At 41.6% G+C, this 24466-nt stretch overlaps 1 protein-coding gene across 1 annotated transcript in view; it reads left to right on the plus strand.

Moving 5' to 3' along the window:
* FAM227A (family with sequence similarity 227 member A) overlaps positions 1–22274 on the plus strand; it is a 74499-nt gene extending 52225 nt beyond the window's left edge. Inside the window, 6 exon segments of the mRNA XM_060113808.1 lie at positions 2708–2864; positions 4603–4756; positions 10654–10780; positions 10783–10830; positions 15148–15155; positions 22136–22274. Coding sequence (XP_059969791.1) covers positions 2708–2864; positions 4603–4756; positions 10654–10780; positions 10783–10830; positions 15148–15155; positions 22136–22274 — 633 coding nt within the window.
* The last annotated feature ends 2192 nt before the right edge of the window (positions 22275–24466 follow it).

A 24466-nucleotide genomic window follows, 5' to 3' on the forward strand; every position in this document is an offset into this window, starting at 1 on the left:
ACTTTTCTAGACTTGGAAAAACTTTTTTTCTTTTCACTAAATAAGTTCATTAAAACAAAGTGACTGCTGGGCTCCCCTGGTGGCGCAGTGGTTGAGATTCCGCCTGCCGATGCAGGGGACATGGGTTCGTGCCCCGTTCTGGGAAGATCCCACATGCCGTGGAGCGGTTGGGCCCGTGAGCCATGGCCGCTGAGCCTGCGTGTCCGGAGCCTGTGCTCCGCAACGGGAGAGGCCACAACAGTGAGAGGCCTGCGTACCACAAAACAAACAAACAACCAAAAAAAAAAACACACAAAAAAACAAAGTGACTGCTATCTGGTATCATCATCATTTCATAAAAGAAAGGTCATTAATGTAAAAAAGTAGAAAGACAATCTCAGAATAAAAAGAGAGTCCTTAAGTGAATAAATTTCCTTTAGGTCATGGAATTCCCTGTCAGTGCAGTGGTTAGGACTCAGTGCTTCCACTGTGGGGGCACAGGTTCGATCCCTGGTCAGGGAACTAAGATCCTGTAAGCTGTGTGGCGGCAGCCAAAAAAAAAAAAAAAAAAAAATTACTTCAGGTCAGATTTATTACAATGTATTTTTCCTTGTTTCCCTCATTTTGCTGGAGACCATTGAACACAGACTGGCCCCCATTTGGAGATGGGCTTTTAGGAATCATTGGATTAAATGATCTATAGGTGCTCTACTAACCCCAAGTTTCTGTGATTCCAGTGGGATCTTGCTATAGAATAGTGGTTCTCAACTGGGGACAGTTTTGCCCCCTAGGAGACATTTGGCCATGTCTGGAGACATTTCTGGTTGTCACAGCTGGGGGTGAGGGGCATAGTACTACTAGCATCTCTTGGGTAGAGACCACGGAGGCCACTCGATGTCCTACAATGCACAGGACAGTCTCCCACAACAAATCTGGTCCCAAATATCAAAGTGACAAGGTTGAGAGACCCTGCTATCGATAGAGGAAATCTCATTAAGCAATTAAAATGAATAGGACAGAGAAGAGTGTGGTTAGGTGCTGCTGCAGGCTTCACTCATGAGACAGAATTTTTGTCTGGTTAGATTTTAACCGCTTCTTCCAAATAAAACGTATTTTTAAAAAAATACAAAAGAAGCACATAATCACCACTGACATTTTGGAAAAAGGCAGAGGAATATAAGGAAGGAAAACAGATTACTCTCAGCCCCTGCCTGTTCTCCTTCCTGATCTCTGTTTCCTCTTGGTTGTCTATTAGCATCTCAAATACAGCACATGCAAAACAGACCTCTTGATTTTCCTGCCCTGTCAGCCTCTTCCTCCCCACATCTTCCCAGCTGGGAAACTGGCACCTAACCCTTTAGAGTCACCCTTGACTCCTCTCTTTCTCACACCTACATCGACTCCATCAGCAAATCCTGCCAATTCTGCTTTCATAGTACGTTGCAGATTCCATCACTTCTCACCCCTCACCATTCCCAGCCCCAGCACTGCCTCAACCACTGCAGAGGTCTCCCAAGTGCTCTTCTAGTGTCCACGCTTACCCACTGCAGTCATTTCTCCACACATCAGTTAAAGTGATCTTTTTTTTTTTTATTTGTATTTTTTGGCTGTGCCATGTGGCATGTAGGATCTTAGATCCCCAGCAGGGATTGAACCCACACTCCCTGCATTGAAATTACAGAGTCTTAACCACTGGACCGCCAGGGAAGTCCCAGTTAAAGAGATCTTTAGAAAAAATTAATCAGGTGTACCCCAGCTCAAAACCTTCCAGTGGCTTCCATCACACTTAGAAAATCCTAACTTCTTCCTGTGGCCCAAAGACCCCGCTCCTTCTTCAGCCTCATCATTTGTTCTCATTTGAGCCGTGCAGGCCTGGTTGCTGTCCCTCAGCCACACCAAGCTCCTGTCTGCCTTGGGGTCTCCTGCACTTGCTGTCCCCTGTGCCTGGAACATCGCACAGATCTTCCTTCCATCATTCAGGATCTGCCAGGATCGCTCCTCCTCAGGGCAGTCCTCCCTGACCTCCCCATGGAAAAGATCCCTCTCCTGCCCAGTCTCCCATCCCACCACCCACACCCCATGCCCTACTTGATTCTTACCTAAAGCCCTTATTATTCCATAGTATCATGTTATTCTTTTACTTGTTGATTTGTTTATTGTTTTTCTCTCAACTATGATACAAGCTCCGTGAGGGCTGGAATTTGTCTTATTCTCGGCTGAAAGGCCAGTGTCTAGATCAGTGTGTATACGCAGTAGTCACCCGATAAATATTTGCTGAATGAATTGTTAACATTTTGATAACTATGCTTCTAGTCTCTTATCTATCATTTTTTTTGGTTGATTGATTTCATATAATTATATTCATTTTATATAAAAAAATAATATTATCTACCTAATTTTGTATCTTGATTTTTTAAATTACTGTTATATCTGAAACAATATCTTAGTACCAACTCTTCATAAACAATTTAATAGTGGCGTACTGTTCCTTTGGGTAGAGATGTCAACATCTCCTTGAACATTTAGGTTGTAATCTTTTGCTGTAGTGATTGTCACTGCAGTAAACATTATAGTGCCTAAATCTTTTTTTCTTGTGGGCAATTTCCTTAGGATAGCATCCTAAAACTGGAGTTACTAGATAAAGGATATGAGTACCTTTACATTTCTTAATATGTGCCGTAAAAATGATAATATCCTTTATTTTTTTTCCTATCTCTTTCCTACTCAGTCTTACCCTGCCTGCAAAAGCCCTGAGATGACTTCAAACCTCTTCAACATTTATGGGAAGAGCCCTCTGATTGTGTACTTCCTCCTGAACTACGCCTCTCTGCAGCAGCCTGGCAAAGATGTGTTGATGGTCAGGAGGGAAAAAACCAAGACCATCCTATATCCTTTCCACCGTGGGCTGGGCACACGTTACTCCAGGCCCCTGCTTCCTCTTCCCAGAAGCAGGGGTGAAGAGACAGGCATCCAGCCCTTAGCACAGCACCTGACACATAGCAGGGGCCCATCAAGGGTGACCATTGTTATGAGCCTACAGGTCAGAATCTTGCTCATTTTAATTCCAAATCTGCCTCATGCACTGGCTGAGTGGGACCCTGGGCAAATCGAATTTCCCTGTGTGCAGTAATCTCTTCCTTTCTACCAGAAAGTATGGACTACTTAGGGACTCTAACATATTTTGCAACTCAGTAATGCCTCCTAGATGCTCATTGACCCCACAGTATATATTGATCAGGAATTCTGGTGTCTAGGGGTGTGTTTCTTCCAGCACCCTCCTCACACACACCCCTCCCCAGACCCATCAGCAAATTCTTGGCCCCGATGACATTTATCCTAAAAATATGGTAAAAAGCTCAGATCTTAAGAAAACAGGCATGATATGTGTTGGTGTCCTAAGTCTTAACAGTTTACCACAGAGGGTCAGAACATGGAATCAGATAGACCTGGATTCAGGAACCAACTCAATTGCTTGCCAGCTGAGTGATCTTAGACAAGTTCCAGCTTCTCTCTGAGCCTCATTTTTTTCATCTATAAAATGGAGATAAGAGTACCCGCCTTATAGAGTTGTGATGCAGAGAACAGGCACAACAGCGGTAAAGGCTTATTTAGCACAATGCCCAGCAGGTAACAAATGATTGAATGTTACCTATCAGCATACAGCTCCCCATAAGGAGAAGCTTTCATAATGAAGTAGGTAGGACTTAACTCCTGCCCTATAGCACTTCATATCCACAAGCGTATTTATATATCTGTAGGCAGAGATTAACAACGCACAATTCATAGTACTTTATTGTTTGTAAAATGTTTTCCGTTACATCACCTCACTGTTCTGTAAAGACAGTGTAGTGTAGTAGAAGGAGCCTGGGTCAGGGATACACAGCCCTGGATTTGAGTCCCAGCTCAGCAACCCACTGGCTTTAAGATCTCACGTGCACAGCTTAACCTCTAAGCTCAATATCTTTATCAACTCATTCCTAAAGTGAGGATAGTTATACCAAATCAATAGTGTTGTGATCAGGGTTAAATGGAATACAGCTGGTACTAAAAAAAATAGTAACTATCATTATTATCATTAACATCATCTAAGGTAGGTACTCTTATCCCTATTTTATAGATAAGGAAATGGAGACATAGAGGATGACATAGATTGTCTGATGTCCCATAGCTCGTGATGAGTGTGGCTGAGATTCTGACCAGTTCAGAAGGGGTGGAGGGGTGGCGAAGGTAGAGAGAACTTTTCAACATACAAACCTGAGACGGGGAATGAGGACTGGGCCTGAAAGGAAAGGAAAGTTGGAATCCCTTCCTATTCACCACTGTGATAAGAGAGTAAGAATTTTAGATGATAGTCTAAAATAAGCACTTCCTAGCCCTTCCATCAGCAGGAGGGGAGAAAGACTTTATTAAAAGATGGGGAATGGCCTAGCCATGGAGAGGATAGCTTCTTTCTTTCCCAAGCAGGCCATGCCGTGGTTTCCTGCTCAGATTTCCAGAAACAGGTCGGTTTCCCCGCCCTGCTATCACACCCACCTCCTCCCCATGTACTGGACACATCCCACTAATAATAATGCTGAGTCAATACCAACTGACAGTGTGGGGTTTTCCTCGACATGAAAGCCACTGAGTCCACCCTGACATACGTTGAGGTCATCAGCCTGACCCTGAGCAACATGAAGAAGCGGAGGGACGACCTCCACCAGCTGAACCGGCTTCACTAGAGTGAGTGGAATCATTTCAGTGCGTACCTGAAGGAGCTGCACAACAACTTCCTCAGGTATTTAAGGGGCCTTCAGGGGAAGAAGCGTGGTTTCCGCATTTGTCTGTCGTAACACATCACACTAGTTTGTAACTGGGGTCCAGCCCTGTAATGACCTGTGAAGCGCATTCAGCTTTCTTGTGGTCAGAATGTAAACTCCACGATAACAGAGACCAGATATTTTTTTAAAGTTATTTTTTCCTAACTACAAAAACATTTATGCTCAATGAAAACAAAAAAAGAAGCTGGAAAAACACCTACAGGTACACACTGCCAACATTTTTCTATAAATTCTTCCAGTCTTTCTTCCTGGACACATATATCTGGATCTCTAAACAAAAGTAGTAATCATGCTGTCAGACTATTTTTAGACTCCTCCCCCCCCATTAGCAGCATATTATGAACATTTTCCTGTGCCTTCTCCCTCTTCAATATTTTTATTATATTTAGAAAGTTTTCAGACCTTTCAGAAAAGTTTAAAGGACAGTGTCGTGGACACCATTATGCCCTCAATGTGTTTACCAATTATTCACACTTTGCCACATTTTCCTTCTCTCTCTAATAATTAGGTCAAATAAAAATTTCCCCAATTGTGCCCAAAGTACCATTTTTGGTTTTACTTGCTGCTCCAGGATCCAGTCAAGGATCAGGTATTGTATTTTGACGTTCTCTCTTTGGTGTCTTTTAGTCTATGATAGTGCCCTGGCCCCCAACTTTGTTATTATTATTATAATTATTTTTTATGACATGGACTTTCTTGAAAAGCTCAAGCCACGTTCTGGATTTTTCTGATTATTTCTTCAGGGTATCATTTAACTTGTTCCAATTGATCTCATATTTCCTATAAGATGGACATTGGATCTATACTAGAGGATTGATTAGATTCAGGTTAAGTCTTTTTGCCAAGAATACTTCACAGAGACCTTGTAAATTCATGTTATACCTCATTAGGAGAAACTTAATGTCGGGTTACCCCACTGCTTGTTTAAGGTGGTCTCTGCCAGAGCTCTCCATCATAAGCCTACATTTTTTGCCTTTCTAATTAGTCAGTAATGAATGGTGTGATTCTTTGAGACTGTGAATATGCTTTCCCAACAAAATTCATCCAGTGGTTTTTTTTTTTTTTTTTTAATTTATTTATTTATTTATTTTTGCTGTGTTGGGTCTTCGTTTCTGTGCGAGGGCTTTCTCTAGTTGTGGCAAGCGGGGACCACTCTTCATCGCGGTGCGCGGGCCTCTCACTATCGCGGCCTCTCTTGTTGCGGAGCACAGGCTCCAGACACGCAGGCTCAGTAGTTATGGCTCACGGGCCTAGTTGCTCCGTGGCATGTGGGATCCTCCCAGACCAGGGCTCGAACCTGTGTCCCCTGCATTAGCAGGCAGACTCTCAACCACTGCGCCACCAGGGAAGCCCCTCATCCAGTGGTTTTAACATCCATCCATGGTCTTTGCCTGAATCAGTTGTTACATTTGGGGCTGCAAAATAGTGATTTTCTATGTCTACTATTCCTCCTGCTTTTATTAGCTGGCTTTTTTTTTTTTTTGGTAAAAAGGAGCTCACCTTCTTTTTTCACTCTTTGTCTCTCATGTCTTCTCTGCCTGCCCCCATAACTCTTTCATGTGGCCACCATGAAAGAGAAGCTTGAGAAGTATATGAGAAAGGAGAAGGAGATTTTCATGACTGGATTAGACCAGAACTGGTCACTTTGTTATCCAAAACAAAACTGGATTCAGTTTGCAGGGGAGAAAGGGGGAAATGGCTATTGGCTAGACAGCCATCTATATCTGCCATAATATGAGAGAAAGAAAAATATGAACTCATAGATAAATACTTTGTTATGCAAAGTGATACAATGAAGTTATTTCTAAAATGTGCTGGGACACAGACAAACAACACATACACACACACTTGTTAAGCACCAGCACAGAAATGCAGTTCAGCCTAAATTTTCATCAAAAGATGATTGGTTAAATAAACTATCAAACGTCCATACTCTGCAGCCAAAAAAATGGTGATGTTGATCTATTTCTATTTTACAAGGAAAGATGGTCACAACATATTAATGGCCCCCAAATCACGTTATAAAATGGTGTGTATAAATAGGCACAGTTGTTTATCCTTATTTTACAGATGTGGAAGCTGAGGTCAAAGGACAGAACCTTAGAGGGCAACTGCATATGTGGGAGAGGATAGAGTATGGGGTAGAGGGAGAAGGAATGACCAGAAGGAAGGAGGAGAGCTTATGTATAAAGGCAGACCAACAGAGAATGAAACTGAGAGAAGGGGAAGTAGTAATCAGCAGTGTGAGTGCCAGACACAGAAACTTGGGGCTGAGAGAGGTTTGGTGCTTTGGTAGAGAGAGCAGTCAGACACTAGAACATGGGACATTAGGGGAAGGTATGAGTCCCCATGCGGGGGTGGGAGGGGGGAATAACTGGGAGGCCGAGGAACAAAATTCTGAATCAAAAGGCAAGATTGGATGGTAACAGGGCTATTTAAAAATAAGGTGGAAGACTCAAGCCTGTATGAAGAGGGAGAGATTGGAGGTGCAGGTGAGGGAGGAGAAGGTCACGGTGGGTTAAGGGAGAACACACAGGAATTGCTGTTTAGGGCTCTTTGCTTCTGCCTCTGTTACTGTAGTTCATTATGCTGTTTGTTCTGTAGTTCATTGTCCCAGCAAATATTTTCAGCACCTTCTATGCACCAGGCATTTTATTTTGTTTACAAAACATTGTTTTGTAATGTCTGTCTCTTCCAATAGTTGTAACAATTCTTGAGGGTGGGACCCATGAATGACAGAGGCTACAGCCGGAATATAGGCTTTTTCACTTACTAGCTCTATGATATTTGATCTGTCACATAGGTCATTTAGCTTCAGTTTCTTTGTTGATTTAATGAAGATAGTATTTCCTACTTTGTAGGGGTGTATTGATCAAATAAAATAAGGCATGTAAAGCCTTTTCATAACCAAGCCCACAGTAAATGATTGTATAAATTAGAATTAGATTAGGCTTCAAGTGACAGAAGAGCACAAAATAGTGGCTAAAACAAGATACAAATCTATTTCTCTCATTTAAAAGGAGTCCAGTAGATATGGCAGTTCACAGTGTCAGGGATCCAAGCTCCTTTTATCTTATTGCTCCGTAATCCTCAGCCTCATGTTCCAATATGGCTGCTCAAGCTCCAGCCATCAGGTCCACATTCCAGCCAGTAGGAAGGAAGATGGACCTCCTCCTGGAAGTCACAAATACACCTTCCATTTTCATTCCATTGGCCAAAACTTAGTCCCATAGCCACACCCAGCTGTGGCATTAACAAGGCAAAAATAGTTTAGGGTTAACATTAAATTCATATAGAATATTCAAGATTAAGCCTACAGAGGGAATTCCCTGGTGGTCCAGTGGTTAGGACTCCGCTTTCACTGCCGAGGGCCCGGGTTCAATTCCTGGTTGGGGAACTAAGATCCCTTAAGCTACATGGTGTGGCCGAAAAAAAAAAAAAAAAACAGATTAAGCCTACAGAATATTTATTTCAGAAATATATAAGGAAATCCTTTTTTAATAATGACATCCTGTTGGTACAGTGGTTGAGATTCCGCCTGCCGATGCAAGGGACACGGGTTCGTGCCCCGGTCTTGGAAGATCCCACATGCCGCGGAGCGGCTAGGCCCGTGAGCCATGGCCTCTGAGCCTGCGCATCCGGAGCCTGTGCTCCGCAACGGGAGAGGCCACAACAGTGAGAGGCCCACATACCGCAAAAAAAAAAAAAGACTGACTTCAGATTGATAAGTAATGAAGCAAGATAATGGGTAAATGATGTTAATTATACAATTTTCTTTACTTTTATAAATGTTTAAATTTTTGAACACTATCTTTTTTTTTTTTAATGGTGGCCATAACAAGATCAAAAGGTGACAAATGCCCATGTGGAATAGTATTGATATTTGTAGGTGGGCTAGGACTCTTTTGGGACATCAATTACCACTTGTTCCTCTAATGTAGCGTATCAGCTGGGAGCACTGCCATTGACATTGGACAGACCAAAGCTGCAGGAACAGCTCTGTTTCACCCTCAGTATGATTTAGGTCCATCATTTAGCCCATGTGAGGCTTGGATACCTCATCTACAAAACAGGTACACTACTCACAGAGTAGTTGTGTAGGTTAAAGGAGATGTCAAGCTTAGTGCCTGGCTCACAGGAAGTGCTCAGAAAATGACAGCTATTAGAGATAATACGTGTGACCCCCACACCATGAAGAGTGCAGGGGCCAAAACAGCACTGGGTCTTGGAGTTGGAAAGTTTGCCACTGGGGAAGCCTAGCAAGCGGTCTCCCTTAGAAAAGGCGATCCAGCAGCTGGTTTGCTGGGGTCTCTGCTCTAGGTGGAGGAAGAGCCTAGCTGGCACATGCAGATGGAGCTGTACAATGAAGGAGCGGGGTCAGTTGCTGCTGCAGAACTTAGTTTCCTTGTGAGTCCAGAGCCCTGATCCTTAAACTTGTATGGGGGCAAAGCACCCGCAATTCAAAATGCCCTTTGCAGAGTTTTATGAAACGTTTCAACATATGATTCTCTCATACAAACTAAAGATGCTTCTACTAGTGGAAAATAGGAGCCTAAGACATGTATAGGCTTCAACAAATCAAGAAATGACAATATAGAAAATATTATCAAGGAATTATGACCAAGTTTTCCTGTTAGAAAATGTCATCATAACAAGGACAAATGCAGTTCGCTGCTTGTTCTTTGTCTCTCCACTGCAAGCAGAAGCAGGCTTCAAAAGGTTAAGAAAAAGTTGTGGCAGAAGATGACAAAAATGAGGACCTCCCTGGTGGCGCAAGTGGTTGAGAGTCCGCCTGCCGATGCAGGGGATACGGGTTCGTGCCCCGGTCTGGGAGGATCCCATATGCCGCGGAGCGGCTGGGCCCGTGAGCCATGGCCGCTGGGCCTGCGCGTCCGGAGCCTGTGCTCCGCAACGGGGGAGGCCACGGCAGTGAGAGGCCCGCATACCGCAAAAAAAAAAAAAAAAAAAGAAGATGACAAAAATGAGAATTTTGTTTCAACATATTTTTTTCCTTTGACTTGGGGAAAGACCCTCACTGTTGGAATAACCACTGGTTTAGGCCAAGTTCAACACTAGTTTCTTAACACCAGTCTTTCTACATCTATTCTGCAGCAGCAGAGAAGTATATGACAGCATCTTAGTTCACTTGAATGTATATTTATTGGTATTTAGGCTGCCTTGAATGTCCATAACCTGCTTCTTCATCGAGTGGAGGTCCACTTACATTTCACAGATCAGCTGGTATATTTTCCAGTTCAGCATTTCTGTTGACTACCCCAAACGTATCTGAACATGCTCCACTGAAAACCTTCTCCTATAATAACAGCAGCAGCAGCAAGCAATATTAATTGAGCACCTCCTATGTACCAGGCACTGTGCTAATTGCTTGACCTATGGTAACTCAATTAATCCTCACCACTACCGTAGGTTCTATTATATTACCATGTTGAGATGAGTACACTGGCACGGAGAGGTTAAGTAACTTGCCCAAGAACACACAGCAAATGGCAGAGCCCCAAATTGAATTCAGCCTGCCCTCAAGCTCATGCTTCAGCTTTCTCTCAGATTGTTGGTTTTCCTCACCTGTCTTCCTAATTTGAGTATGATCCATTGAGTCAGGGACCACATCTTATTCCCCTGTGTCCCCCAGGGCTATATGACTCCCAGCACATAGCAGGGGCTCAGTGACTGAGTTGCTGCTGTGCAGCCAGCTTTCTGCTTCAGTCAGTTGCTCTTGACAGATGTAATGAATGAACTGGTAAATATTTGCCTCTCTTTTCATGTGAAAATAGAGTGAAACGATAACGCTGACTCTTTAGTCTTTTTCCATGTGTCTTTGTGATTTTCCCCACAGGGAGGGGAAGAATATTGATCAAAGAGCAAAAGACAAAAAACAGGCAAACCACATGTTCATCCAGCCTTCAACCTTCATTGAGGACTCCCCTGAAAAGAAATCTAGAAGAAGCCATCAGAGGGAGATTGCGTTTCTTTTGAGGTTTGTTTGAACGAAGACCATGGGAAAAGTAGAAATGTAGAAAAAAAAAATAGAAAAAAGTAGAAACTTTAGGAATTCTTAATACGTGTAAAAGTATACATAAAAGTCCACTCACTTTTATGTGTTAGTCACTCAACTCTCACTTTATTTTTATTATTATTAATGATAGTAGTAAGAGCTACCAATGACTTTGTACTTCCTCTATGCCAAGCATTTGTACTTTACGAAGTGTATTATGAGCCAGTGCTCATAGGTTGCAAGTGCCAGGAAACCAGCTCAAACCAACTTGAGTGGAAGGAAAATCTCGTGGCTTCAGTAACTGGGAAGGCCACTTTCAGGCTGGCTGCAGCCACGATGGACCTAAGGGCTCAATGATATTTTCAGATTCTCTCCCTTTCTTTCTTGACCCTCTTTGCCTCTGTGTACTGGCTTGCTTTTCAAGCTGCCCCTGCCCTCAAAGAAAGAAAGAGGGCCAAGAACAGCTCCAACCCTATGTCCTTATAAGTGCATGACCTAAAAGGAAGAGAGACACCCTCTCCCAGCCTCCATAAACCAAGCCTCAATAAAAGTCTCTGATGGTGATGCCAAAAGCTCAGCCTCTGTACACTGGTGCCGAACTGAATCTCTGACACAGAGTTTTGGGTAAAGTAGAAAATAAGAGATTTATTGCTTTGTCAGGCAAAGGAGGACACAGAGGGCTCCTGCCCTCGAAACTGTGTGTCCCAACCCGGGAGGATTTGATGAGGAGTTTTATAGCAATAGTTCAGGGGCAGGGTTGCTGACAAGATTAGGGTGTGTGCAGGGTCTGCACTCCCTTAATCTCATCTCAGGTCTCCTAATCTTGATGAGCTTCTCTGGTCCCTTTAATCTTGCCTCAGGTGGTTTCTTGGCTGCTCTTCTGACCTTTGGAACTCAGGGAAAGTCATGGAGGCTGGAGTCTTGCCTACAAGAAAGAGGAGACAGAAAGGCTTTTGTGCCCAGGAGCCCCCCAGGGCCCTTCTCGGCTTCAATGGCTCTGCTTGGTTCATGGTTCTACACATCCCTTCTGAACCAACACTGTGTTCAGGAAGAAGCAGTGCTATTACTAGCCAGACCTGACCATCCCTGCGGCCTGCGAGAACAAGGCAAAGTCAGTGACATGGGGTAGAATTGGTGAGATGCCATCAGACAAAAACAACATGCCCAGTTTATTTGTATCTCAACAAAACCCTATTAGATAGCATAACACCCATTTTACTGAATAGAAAACTGAGGCACAGAGAAGCCAAGTAAACATTGACTGAAGACCTACTATGCCAGGCACTAAGGATGCAAAGAAATAAATAAGTTAAAGTTCTTGCCCTCAAGGGCTCATAGTATAGAAGAAGGAAAAAGATATGTAAATAGATAACATGCAACAGATTGCATAGGTCCTAAGAGAGGACTTCAGAAGAGAACAGAGTAGGGAGCAGTCAGTTCTTTATATTTGCTAGGCAAGGGGGGAGGGGAAGAATGGGCTGGAACTCTAGGCAGAGAGATGTTCAAGCCAATTTGCAGAGCTAAAAGTTACCAGACTGCAATTGGGTCTGGCTGATTAGGGAGTGAGGGAGAGTTGAGGCAGTGAGGGGCATCAGAGGGTCTCACATGCCACCTTCTAGATTCCACCGTCCTGTAGTGCATAGGCATCCAAGAGTCTACAGAAATTATAATTTTCATTTCTGGAATTTACATCCATTATTCTAAATAACATGCTTACATATGCATTTCTTGATTTCCTTTTATACGTTTTCTGTTGATAAGGTTTTCCAGATTGTTAAAAGCTATCAAAAACCAAGCAGCATCATTTGCCATATTCTGAAATGTATCATATATATTCTATGTATATCGTATTAATATATTCTGTTAGGTAACGTGATTATAACCAGGACAGATGCAGTTAGCTGCTTGTCCTTTTTCTCTCCAATGCAAGCAGATGTAGACTTCTAGGGTTAAGAAAAAGTTGTGGCATAAGATCCTGAAAGTGAGAATATATTCTGATAATTTCTTCTTCATTTTTTTAATCTTTTTTTTTTTTTTTTTTTTTTTTTTTTGCAGTACGCGGGCCTCTCACTGTTGTGGCCTTTCCCGTTGTGGAGCACAGGCTCCGGACGCGCAGGCTCAGCGGCCATGGCCCACGGACCCAGCAGCTCCGCGGCACGTGGGATCTTCCCGGACCGGGGCACGAACCCGCGTCCCTTGCATTGGCAGGCGGACTCTCAACCACTGCGCCACCAGGGAAGCCCCCATTTTTTTAATCTTGGAGTTTTCCATCTCAGGCCCTCATCCTCCTCCAGTCTGGACTGGTGTGCTCAAGGTCTGCTCTCAGTTATCATCTTGGGGCTTTTTTTCACCATTATCCTAGGGCTTCCCTTAGTCAATTTCACTTTGTTGGAGTCTCCCAGGTCACATGTCTTTCTCTTTCTTGTTTACTCATTTTGCTGGAGCACATCTTCTAGTAACTCTCAAGGGAAAGGTACATAGAAAGTTTTTTAGTCTTTACATGTCCAGAATGACTTTGCTCTTGATTAATATTTGACAAATGTTTTGCTGGGAATAAAATTCTAAGTTCAAAGTCAATATTCCACAGAATTTTGAAAACATTTTTTTTCCTACCTTCTAGTTTTGCTGTTGAAAAATTTGATGCTGTTCTGATTCCTATGGTCTTGTATGTCACCTCCACCCTCCCCATCCCCCAACCCCCATGGGAGTTTTTAGGATATAGTCTTTCTCCCTATTATTCTGATGTTTCACAATCATGTGCCTTGGTATGACTCTTTTTCTTAATATGTTTCATTGGGATTGGGAAGCCTTCTCAAACTGGAGAGTAGTGTCCTTCAATTCTGAGAATTTTTCTTTTATTATTTCTTTGGTAATTTTCTTCCCTTTATTTTCTTAGCTCTGTTTTTCTGGAGCTGTTATACTCAGTTGTTATACCTCCTGGACTGATTCTCTAATTTTCTTATTTTGATTCTCCTCTTGGCATCTGTATGAATTTCTGTCCTACTTTCGAGAGGAGTCTCTACATTTTATCTTCCAATGACTTCTTTTAATTTTTAAAATTCTACTGTAGTATTAACTTCCTAGAGTGAGGTCTTTCTTGTATTTTGGTTGTTCCTTTCTCATAGCATCCTATTCTTTTTCATGGGTGCAATATTTTCATCTATTACTGAGAACATTAATCTTTATTTTTAAAGTTTCTAACCCCCATATTATTTCTGTGGGTTCCTTTTTTTGGGTACCTTTTTACATTTTTTGACTGTTTTCTTGTTTTGAACTCTCACCTTTGAACTCTCATCATTTATTTGGCTGCACTGGGTCTTAGTTGCGGCACGCAGGAATCTTTTTTTTTTTTTTTTTTTTTGTGGCATGCGGGATCTTTAATTGTGGCATGAGAACTCTTAGTTTTAGGTTCACTCTTAGTTGCAGCATGTGGGATCTAGTTCCCTGACCAGGGATGGAACCTCAGCCCCCTGCACTGGGAGTGCAGAGTCTTAGCCATTGGACTACCAGGGAAGTCCCCTGGGCTGTCTTTAGATTTAGGAGTGAAGCTCTAAAAAGCTGACAGAGGAAGTTGGTATCAGTGGTCATGGCTTCTCAGTTGGTTGGCTCTCTTTTTTCTCATGATCAGTAAGCAAGCCAGCGTTCTCATTTAAGAGACGCTCAAATATCAGCATCTGCGCTCTTTTCTCAGAAGCCATTCGGTTTCTTAGGAGAAGAATCCTCCAATCATTTGCCTGTGGGACATATGCCTGGCTAATGGCATTCTGGAAACAGAGGAAAGGAAAGGGGGGTAAAGATCCTGCATTTATTAGAGCCAACTTCCGCTTAACTATTTTTATTTTCTACTAATCTACTATGCCCAAGACTGTAGCCTCTTTATTTTAATTTCCCCAGAAAGAAAAACAAAAGCATAAGAAAAACTTCCAATTTTCATTTGACTCTCAGAACAATTCTTTGATGTAATATATAAATTAGGATTTTATTTAGTCATATATAACAGAAAAATTAAAAATAACAATGGCCCAAAGGTTGATTCTCACATATAAAAGAAGTCTGAAGGTAGATGATATACCCTGATATGGTGTTTCAGGGGCTTCAGGGAGCCAGGCTCCACCATCCTAGCCCTTGGTATCCTTCCCCTGGGACTTCCATGGTCCACCAAGACGGCTGCTGGAGTTCCAGGCAACCTGTCTGTTTTCCGACCAGAAACTATAAGAAGGAAGGGAAGAAGAGGGCTAATGTCATTCTCAGTCTCTGTCTCTCTGTCCCTCTCTCTCTCTTTCTTTAAATATATTTTTAGAGGAGTTTTAGGTTCACAGGAAAATTAAGAGTAAGGTACAGATGTTTCCCATGCACTCTTGCCCCACCACACGCAGAGCCACCCCCATTATGGACTTTCCCCACCAGAGTGGTATATTTGTTACAACTGATGAACCCACAGTGACACATTATAATCACTCAAAGTCCATAGTTTACATTAGAGTTCACCCTCGGTGTTATACATCCTATGAGTTAAGACAAATGTATAATGACATGTATCTATCATTATAGTATCACACAGAGTATTTTCACTGCCCCAAAAATCCTCTGTGCTACTCTTATTCATCCCTCCCCTCATCAAAACCCTGACAACCACTGATCTGTTTATTGTCTCCATAGTTTTGTCTTTTCCAGAATGTCATATAGATGGAATCATACAGAATACAGCCTTTTCAGATTGGCTTCTTTCACCTGGTAATATGCATTTTAGGTTCCTCCATGTCTTTTCTTTTTTTTTTTTGTGGTACTTGGGCCTCTCACTGTCGTGGCCTCTCCCGTTGCGGAGCACAGGCTCCGGACGTGCAGGCTCAGCGGCCATGGCTCACGGGCCCAGCTGCTCCGTGGCATGTGGGATCTTCCCGGACCGGGGCACGAACCCCACGTCCCCTGCATTGCCAGGCGGACTCTCAACCACTGCACCACCAGGGAGGCCCTCCCTCCATGTCTTTTCATAGCTTGGTAGCCCATTTCTTTTTAGGACTAAATAATATTACATTATCTGGAGGTACCATAGTTTATCTGTTCACCTACTGAAGGACGTCTTGGTTGCTTCCAAATTTTGGCAAGTATGAATAAAGCTGCTATAAATATCCGTGTGCAGGGTTTTGTGTGGATGTAAGTTTTCAACTCTTTGGGTAGATACTAACGTGTGTGATTGCTGGATCCTTTGGTAAGAGTGTGTTTAGTTTTGTAAGAAACTATCAAACTGTCTTCTAACAGTTTGTCTTCTAACATCTAAGTGGATGTACCATTTTGCATTCCCACCAGCAATGAATGAGAGTTCCTCTTGCTCCACATTTAGTGTTGTCAGTGTTCTGGATTTTGGCCATAATAGGTGTGTAGTGGTATCTCATTGCTGTTTTAATTTGCATTTCCATGATGATGTAATGTGGAGCATGTTTTCATACGCTTATTTGCAATCTGTATATCTTCTTTGGTGAGGTATCTGTTAAGATCTTTGGGGGCTTCTCATTGTGGTGGCTTCCCTTGTTGTGGAGCACGGGCTATAGGCGCTCGGGCTTCAGTAATCACAGCACACAGGCTTCAGTAGTTGCAGCACGTGGGCTCAGTAGTTGCGGCACGTGGGCTCAGTAGTTGTGGCGTGTGGGCTCAGCAGTTGTGGCTCACAGGCTTAGTTGCTCCACAGCATGTGGGATCTTCCCAGACCAGGGATTGAACCCGTGTCCCCTGCATTGGCAGGCGGATTCCTAACCACTGAGCTACCAGGGAAGTCCCTTTGGCCCATTTTTAAATCAAGTTGTTTGTTTTCTTATCATTGAATTTTAAGAGTTATTTGTATATTTTGGAAAACGATCTTTTATCAAGTGTGTCTTTTGCAAATATTTCCTTCCAGTTCATGGCTTGTCTTCTCATTCTCTTCACATTATCTTTTGCAGACCAGAAGTTTTTAATTTTAATAAGGTCCATTTTATCAATTCTTTCTTTCATGCATCAAGGCTTTGGTGTTATATCTAAAAAGTCATCACCAACCCCAAGGTCATTTAGATTTTCTCCTATGTTACCTTCTAGGAGTTTTATAGTTTTGCTTTTTTTTTTTTTTTTTGAGTTTTGCTCAAAATGTGTATGCTCCATTTTTGAGTTAATTTTTATGAAAGATGTAAGGCCTCTGTCTAGATTCTTTTTATTTTTTTGCAAGTGGATGTCCAGTTGTTTTAGCACCTCTTGTTGAAAAGACTGTCTTTGCTCCATTGTATTGCCTTTGCCCCTTTGTCAAAGATCAGTTGATTATACTTACATGGGTCTCTTTTTGGGCTCTCTATTCTGTTCCATTGATCTCTTTGTCTATCCTTTCACTGATATCACACTGTTTGTTTGTTTGTTTGTTTAATTAATTAATTTGTTTATTTAGGCTGCATTGGGTCTTTGTTGCTGCGCGCGGGCTCTCTCCGGCTGCGGCGAGCGGGGGCCACTCCTCACCGCGGCGGGCGGGCCCCTCGTTGCGGTGGCCTCTCCTGTTGCAGAGCACGGGCTCTAGGCGCACGGGCCTCAGCAGCCGCAGCACGTGGGCTCAGCAGTTGTGGCTCGCGGGCTCTAGAGCGCAGGCTCAGCAGCTGTGGCGCACGGGCCTAGCCGCTCTGTGACATGTGGGATCCTCCTGGACCAGGGCTCGAACCCGCGTCCCCTGCACTGGCAGGCGGACTCCCAACCACTGCGCCACCAGGGAAGCCCTATCACACTGTTTTGATTACTGTATCTTTATAGTAATTCTTAAAGTCAGATAGTGTCAGTTCACCAGTGTTGTTTTTCCCCTTCAATATTGTGTTGTCTATGCTAGGTCTTTTACCTATCCATATAAACTTTACAGATCAGTTTGTCGATATCCACAGAATAACTTGATGGGGTTTTGATTAGGACTGCATTGAATCTACAGATCGAGTTGGGAAGAACTGACATCTTAACAATATTGTCTTTCTATCCATGAACTTGGAATATCTCTCCACTTATTTAGTTCTTATTGATTTCTTTCATCAGAGCTTTAGTAATTTTCCTCATACAGATCTTATACATATTTTGTTAGATTTATACCTAAGTGTTTCATTTTTGGGGTATTAATGTAAATGGTATTGTATTTTTAATTTCAAATTCTACTTGCTCATTGCTGATATATATCAATAGGAAAGAGATTGACTTTTTAATTTTTATTTGATTTTTATTTTGGGGGGTGCCACACCACACAGCTTTGGGATCTTAGTTCCCCAACCAGGGATTGAACCCAGGCCTTCGACAGTGAAAGCACGGACTGCCAGGGAATTCCCACAATTGACTTTTTTATATTAACTTTGTATCCTGCAAGTATGCCATAATCACTTATTAGTTCCAATAAGTTTTTCATCAATTCTTTTGGATTTTCTACATAGATGATCGTGTCGTCTGTGAACAAAGACAGTTTTATTTCTTCCTTCTCAATCTGTATACGTATTACTGTATTGTATTGTATTATTGCATTAGCTAGAACTTCCAGTACAGTGTTGAAAATCAGTGGTGAGAGGGGCATGGTTGCCTTGTTCCTGATCTTAGTGGGAAAGCTTCAAGTTTCTCACCATTAAGTATGATGTTAGCTGCATATTTTTGTAGATATTCTTTATCAAGTTGTGATAGTTCCCCCTATTCCTAGTTTGCTGAGTTTTTATCATGAATGGGTATTGGATTTTTAAAGTGCTTTTTCTGCATCTATTGATTTGATCATGTGATTTTTCTTCTTTAGCCTGTTGATGTGTCAGATTATATTAATTGATTTTTAAATGCTGAACTGGCCTTGCATACCTGGGACAAATTTCACTTGGTCACAGTGTATAATTATTTTTATACATTGTTGGATTGACTGGCTTATATTTTGTTGAGGATGTTTGCATCTATGTTCATGAGAAATATTGGTCTATAGTTTTCTTTTCTTGTAACATCTTTGTCTGGTTTTGGTATTAGGGTAATTCTTGACTGGTAGAATGAGTTAAGAAGTATTCCCTCTGCTTCTATCCTCTGAAAGAGATTGTAGATAATTGGTATAATTTCTTCCTTAAATGTTTGGTAGAATTCACCAGTGAATCCATCTGAGCCTGGTGCTTTCTGTTTCTGAAGGTTATTAATTTTTTATTCAATTTATTTAATATATATATAGCTCTATTCATATGGTCTATATCTTCTTGTGTGACTATTGGCATATTGTGTCTTTCAAGGAATTGGTCAAGGAATTGGTCCAGGAATTCCCTGGCAGTCCAGTGATTAGGACTCAGTGCTTTCAGTGCCGGGTCCTGTGTTCAATCCCTGGACGGGGAACTAAGATCCTGCAAGCCACACAGTGAGGCTGAAAAAAAAAAAGGAACTGGTCCATTTCATGGACCAGTTGTTTATAGTACTGCTTTATTATCTTTTTAATGTTCATGATTCTGATATTAGTAATTTGTGTCCTCTCTCTTGTTTTCTTAGTTAGCCAGGCTAGAGACTTATCAATTTTATTGATATTTTCAAAGAACCAGATTTTGGTTTTGTTGATTTTCTCTACTGATTTCCTGTTTTCAATTTCATTGACTTCTGCTCTAATTTTTATTATTTCTTTTCTTTTGCTTACTTTGAATTTAATTTGTTCTTTTTCTGGTTTCCTAAGGTGGAAACTTTAGATGATTGATTTCAGATCTTTCTTCTTTTCTAATATACATATATAATGCTCTAAATTTCCCTCTAAGCACTGCTTTCAGTACACTCAGCAACCACATTCTCTTTTAAGGAGCATTTCCAGAATCCCACAAGTTTTGATAAGTTGTATTCTCATTTTCATTTAGTTCAAAATATTTTTAAATTTCTCTTGAAATTTCTTCTTTGACCCATGTGTTATTTAGTAGTATGTTGTTTAATCCCCAAACATTTGGGGGTTTTCCAGCTCTATCTCTGTTACTGATTTCTAGTTTGATTCCATTTTGGTCTGAGAGCAGGCATAATGTGATTTCTCTTATTTTAAATTTGTTAAGGTATATTTTTTGGCCCAGAATTTGGCCTGTCTTGGGGAATGTTACATGTGATCTTGTGGAGAATGTGTATTCTGCTGTCTTGGGGTGATGTAGTCTACAGATGTCAATTACATCCATTTGATTGTTGGTATTGTTGAGTTCAACTATGTCATTGCTGACTTTCTGCCTGCTGGATCTGTCCATTTCTGATTAGACGGGTGTTGAGGTCTCTAACTATGATAGTGGAGTCATCTATTTGTCCTTGCTATTCAATTAGTTTTTGCCTTATGTAGTTTGATGCTCTTTTGTTAGGATCATACACATTAAGAATTGTTATGTCTTTTTGGAGAACTGACCCCTTTATCATTATATAATGCCCTTCCTTATCCCTGATAGCTTTTCTTGCTTTGGAGTCTGCTCTGTCTGAAATTAGCATAGCTACTCTTGCTTTCTTTTGATCAGTGTTAGCACGGTATATTTTTCTGCATTCATTTACTTTTTTTTTTTTTTTTGCATTACGCAGGCCTCTCACTGTTGTGGCCTCTCCGGCTGCAGAGCACAGGCTCCGGACGCGCAGGCTCAGCAGCCATGGCTCACGGGCCCAGCCGCTCCGCGGCATGTGGGATCCTCCCGGACCGGGGCACGAATCCGTGTCCCCTGCATCGGCAGGCGGACTCTCAACCACTGCGCCACCAGGGAAGCCCCATTCATTTACTTTTAATCTATAACCACATTCTCTTTTAAGGAGCACTTCCAGAAGTCCCAAACAACATTTCCACTTATGTCTCATTGCTAGAATGTGACTACATGGCTACAGCAATTTCTTTCTTTTTAATAAAATATTGTTTTAAAAACATTTTAAATGTTCTTTTATTAAAATAATAATTATTAATATTTATAATTATGATATAATTATAAATATTATAATTAATATTTATAATATTAATGAGGTACAATTTCCCATAAGATTTGCCCACTTTAAGGGTACAAAATTCAATGATTTTTAGTAAATTTACAGAGATTTGCAACAATTACTACAATCTAGCTTTAGAATTTTTTATCACCCCAGAGAGTTCCCTCATGCCCATGTGTAGTCAATTCCTATTACCCCCTCCCTTTTTAATAACCTCCCTGGAAATACCATATAACATTACCAGTTTATTTCAAGGGCCAGATATTAGTCACATGGTGATGTTAGTTTCAAAGGAGCCTGGGAAATGTGTGACGGGTTTTTTTTTTTTAATCTGGCTCCATTGCTAAAGTAAAAGGGGAGAGTGGATGATGGGTTGTTAACTAACCATCTGTATCACAGATAGATGGTGTTATACTATCCATTTCAGAGATGAAGAAACCAAAGCTTAATGAGTTAAGAAATTTAGCCAAGGAAAACTTTCAGTCTTAAACCTTCTAGTCGAAATTTTCCTTCAAACCAGAAAAAGACCACATTTTTTTTATACTAGGAGTTTAGCTTGAGGCCCACCTGTTTGAGCCATGGAATACTATAAGTTCAATGGTCACTCATTAGCAGTCTTTCTGATATCCATATTAGATTCTCAGAAATACAAAAAGCCAACTATTTTAATTCACCAATATTATTGTCATTCCCTCAGACTTGACTTTCCTTCAACTACTTCTTTTTTTAATTGAAGTATAGTTGATTTACAATGTTGTGTTAATTTTTGTTGTACAGCAAAGTGATTCAGTTATACATAAATATACATTCTTTTTTATATTCTTTTCCATTATGGTTTATCTTGGGATATTGAATGTAATTCCCTGTGCTATACAGTAGGACCTTGTTGTTTACCCATTTTATATAATAGTTTGCATTTGCTAACCCCAAACTCCCAGTCTGTCCCTCCACTACCCTTTCGACTACTTCTTAATCTAGCTAACCCCTCACTAACCCTTAAAACCCAGTTCAGGCATCACCTCCAGGAAGTCTTCCCTGACTTGCCTCCTCAGGGTATTGTCCTGTGCTTTCCTGATCATGCCTACTCTAGTTATAAATTTGCTTGTCCATCTCCCTAGATTGAGGTTTGTCCTTAAGGTCAGGAATAATGCCCTAGATGACCTTTTTTTCCCAGGGCCTAGTGCAGGTCCTGGCACCCTACAGGTCCTCAGTCAATACTTAGAAGATGAATGAGGGAGTCATTGCAGTGTATTCAGCACTCTGCTTCAGTTATTTGCTATTGCCAATGTTACTGACTTTTGTAAACTTTTTCTTTCAATACCTATCAAGATTCTACTGAAACCTCTGAAGAAGTTGCACTGAATTTTTGAGCCGATTTTTGTTGATGTCTTTTTTGTTTCCCCCACAGGAAGGAAAAAGAGGAGAGGGAAAGAGAATGGAAACAGAAGTTGAACTACTCTTCCTTCTCACCATCAAGCCCTGATGAATTCTATTCCCTGGAACTAGGAAGCCCCTACAAAATCTCTGATATTTCCGCTACCAGGTAGAACAACAACAGGAGAAAAAGAAAACTGTGCCCAAACACTGAGAAATAGAAATAACTATTCCCAGGATAGGGGAAAGATTCCACTATAGTTTTTCCTAGGCTGAGTGAAAAGCAGGAGTGGGGAGATTTTTGCTTAGGTCACTACTTTTAGTCGTGCTAACAATATTAAATTATAATATAATAATCATGGCTTCCATCAACTAACTGTTCACTCTGTACCAAGCACTAAGGTAAACACTATACAAACATGACCTCATTTTAACCTTCATAACAGTCATATGAGGTAGAGGTTATCCAGTGCATTTTATACAGCAACAAGCCCAGATTTGGAGAGGTTTTAAAAGTTCCCTGCAGCAGACCCTGGGTAAATAACAGTAGATAAGACACAGTCCCTATTCTCAAGGGGCTCACAGTCTGATAGAAAGAAGGCAGATATATCAACAAATAAATACCATAAGTTCCAGAAGTGCTATTAGACAAAGGAGACAAAGAATGCAATGGCCTGGGAGCCATGCAGACACATTTTATAGACGTGGTGTCCCTTGACCTGAGTCTAGAAAAGATAAAGTGTTTGTAAGGCAGGAGGAGGTGGATGAGGCAAGGGGTTTGCATTCTCAGTAGATGGAGCAGCAGAGGCAAAGGCTCAGAGGCAGAAAGTAATGTGGCAGGAGGTCAAGAAAGTGTGTGAGGGGCTCCAGGAGAGGTGAGCCTGGAGAAGATTCCTGGACAAATCATGAAGGGATTTTATTTTCTAAGTCGTGGGGAGCCACGAAAGATATTAAACAGGGAACCACGTGGCCATATTTGGATTTTTAAAGTCCTGATGGCAGATGGTGGTCTCCATGAAGGGAGTATGTATGTACTTTGAGGGATTTGCAAAGTATCTGGCAAACATTTACCTCTACGTGAAACCCTGACTATACCACTTGATCAGTAGTCCCCAAGCTTTCTTGATCTTGTATCTTTCTTAGTAAAACATTTATGAGAACTCAGCCCCTAATAATATATTAATTATTCAGTAATAATATATATAGTTCTATGCTAATATAATATGTATACTATAATATAAAACATACAGAAAATAGAAATTAAAAAGAATGAGATAAAAATATATAAATAGAAGTTCCAATATCTTCTCCTATAATGGATCCATTTTGGACCCATCTATGGGTGGGGATGACTACTCTGGATGAACCCCAGGTAAAAATTAACCAGGTAAGGGAGTTACCTTTTAGTGTCCCCCACAGGAGAAGATGAAGCAGTAGAAGGAGCTTTGACTCTAAAAAGATCCGGGGTTTTGAATCTTTGCCCTGCCCCCTCTATGACTTTCAGTTAAGTTACCTAAATTCTCCAGGCCTGTTTCCTTGGCCATAAAAAATGTGGAAGTTTAGGGGCTTCCCACGTGGCGCAGTGGTTGAAAGTCCGCCTGCCGATGGAGGGGACATGGGTTCGTGCCCCGGTCCGGGAAGATCCCACATGCCGTGAGGCGGCTGGGCCTGTGAGTCATGGCCGCTGAGCCTGCGCGTCCAGAGCCTGTGCTCTGCAACGGGAGAGGCCACAACAGTGAGAGGCCCGCGTACCGCAAAAAAAAAAAAAAAAATGTGGAAGTTTGTTAATGTGTAAACAAGCTAACCCATATAAAGAGTCTGGCATAGAACTTGTCAATAATTAATAGGCAATATATTATTGTTTCCATAAGCTTCTTACATTCCTTAATCCAGGAAGCCTTCGAGCATGCTTAAGAGCACTGGTCTGGCCCAGCCCAGAAAGACTCCCTGGTTTTCTAAGCCCTGGACCAGCTGGGTTCTCATCTCTTAGGGCAGTCCTTACCCTGTGCTTACCCATCATGGGGGACTGAAATGTCGAAGTTCCAGAAAATATACAAGTTCTTATTCATAGGGAAGAGCCTCCAAAGTCTAAAAGTTTCACATTCAGATGGGGCACAGCCTATGTCCAAAAATGTCCCCCTAGACACCTCTTTCAGAGATCAAAAGTCTGGTGACCCCAGAATTATAGGAGCCTGAGGAAGAGCAGACCTGCTCTTCCTGTTACAAACACTGGAAGAGAAATTGAAGGGAAGATTTCCCTGGCCCTGTGATAGGCATATTCCATTGGTTATCTTATTGAAGTCTCAGAACAGTCCTGTGAGGTAAATTTTCTTTTTCTTTTTCTTTTTTTTAATATTTATTTATA

Source organism: Mesoplodon densirostris, chromosome 11 (assembly GCF_025265405.1).
Source record: "Mesoplodon densirostris isolate mMesDen1 chromosome 11, mMesDen1 primary haplotype, whole genome shotgun sequence".
Lineage (NCBI taxonomy): Eukaryota > Metazoa > Chordata > Mammalia > Artiodactyla > Ziphiidae > Mesoplodon > Mesoplodon densirostris.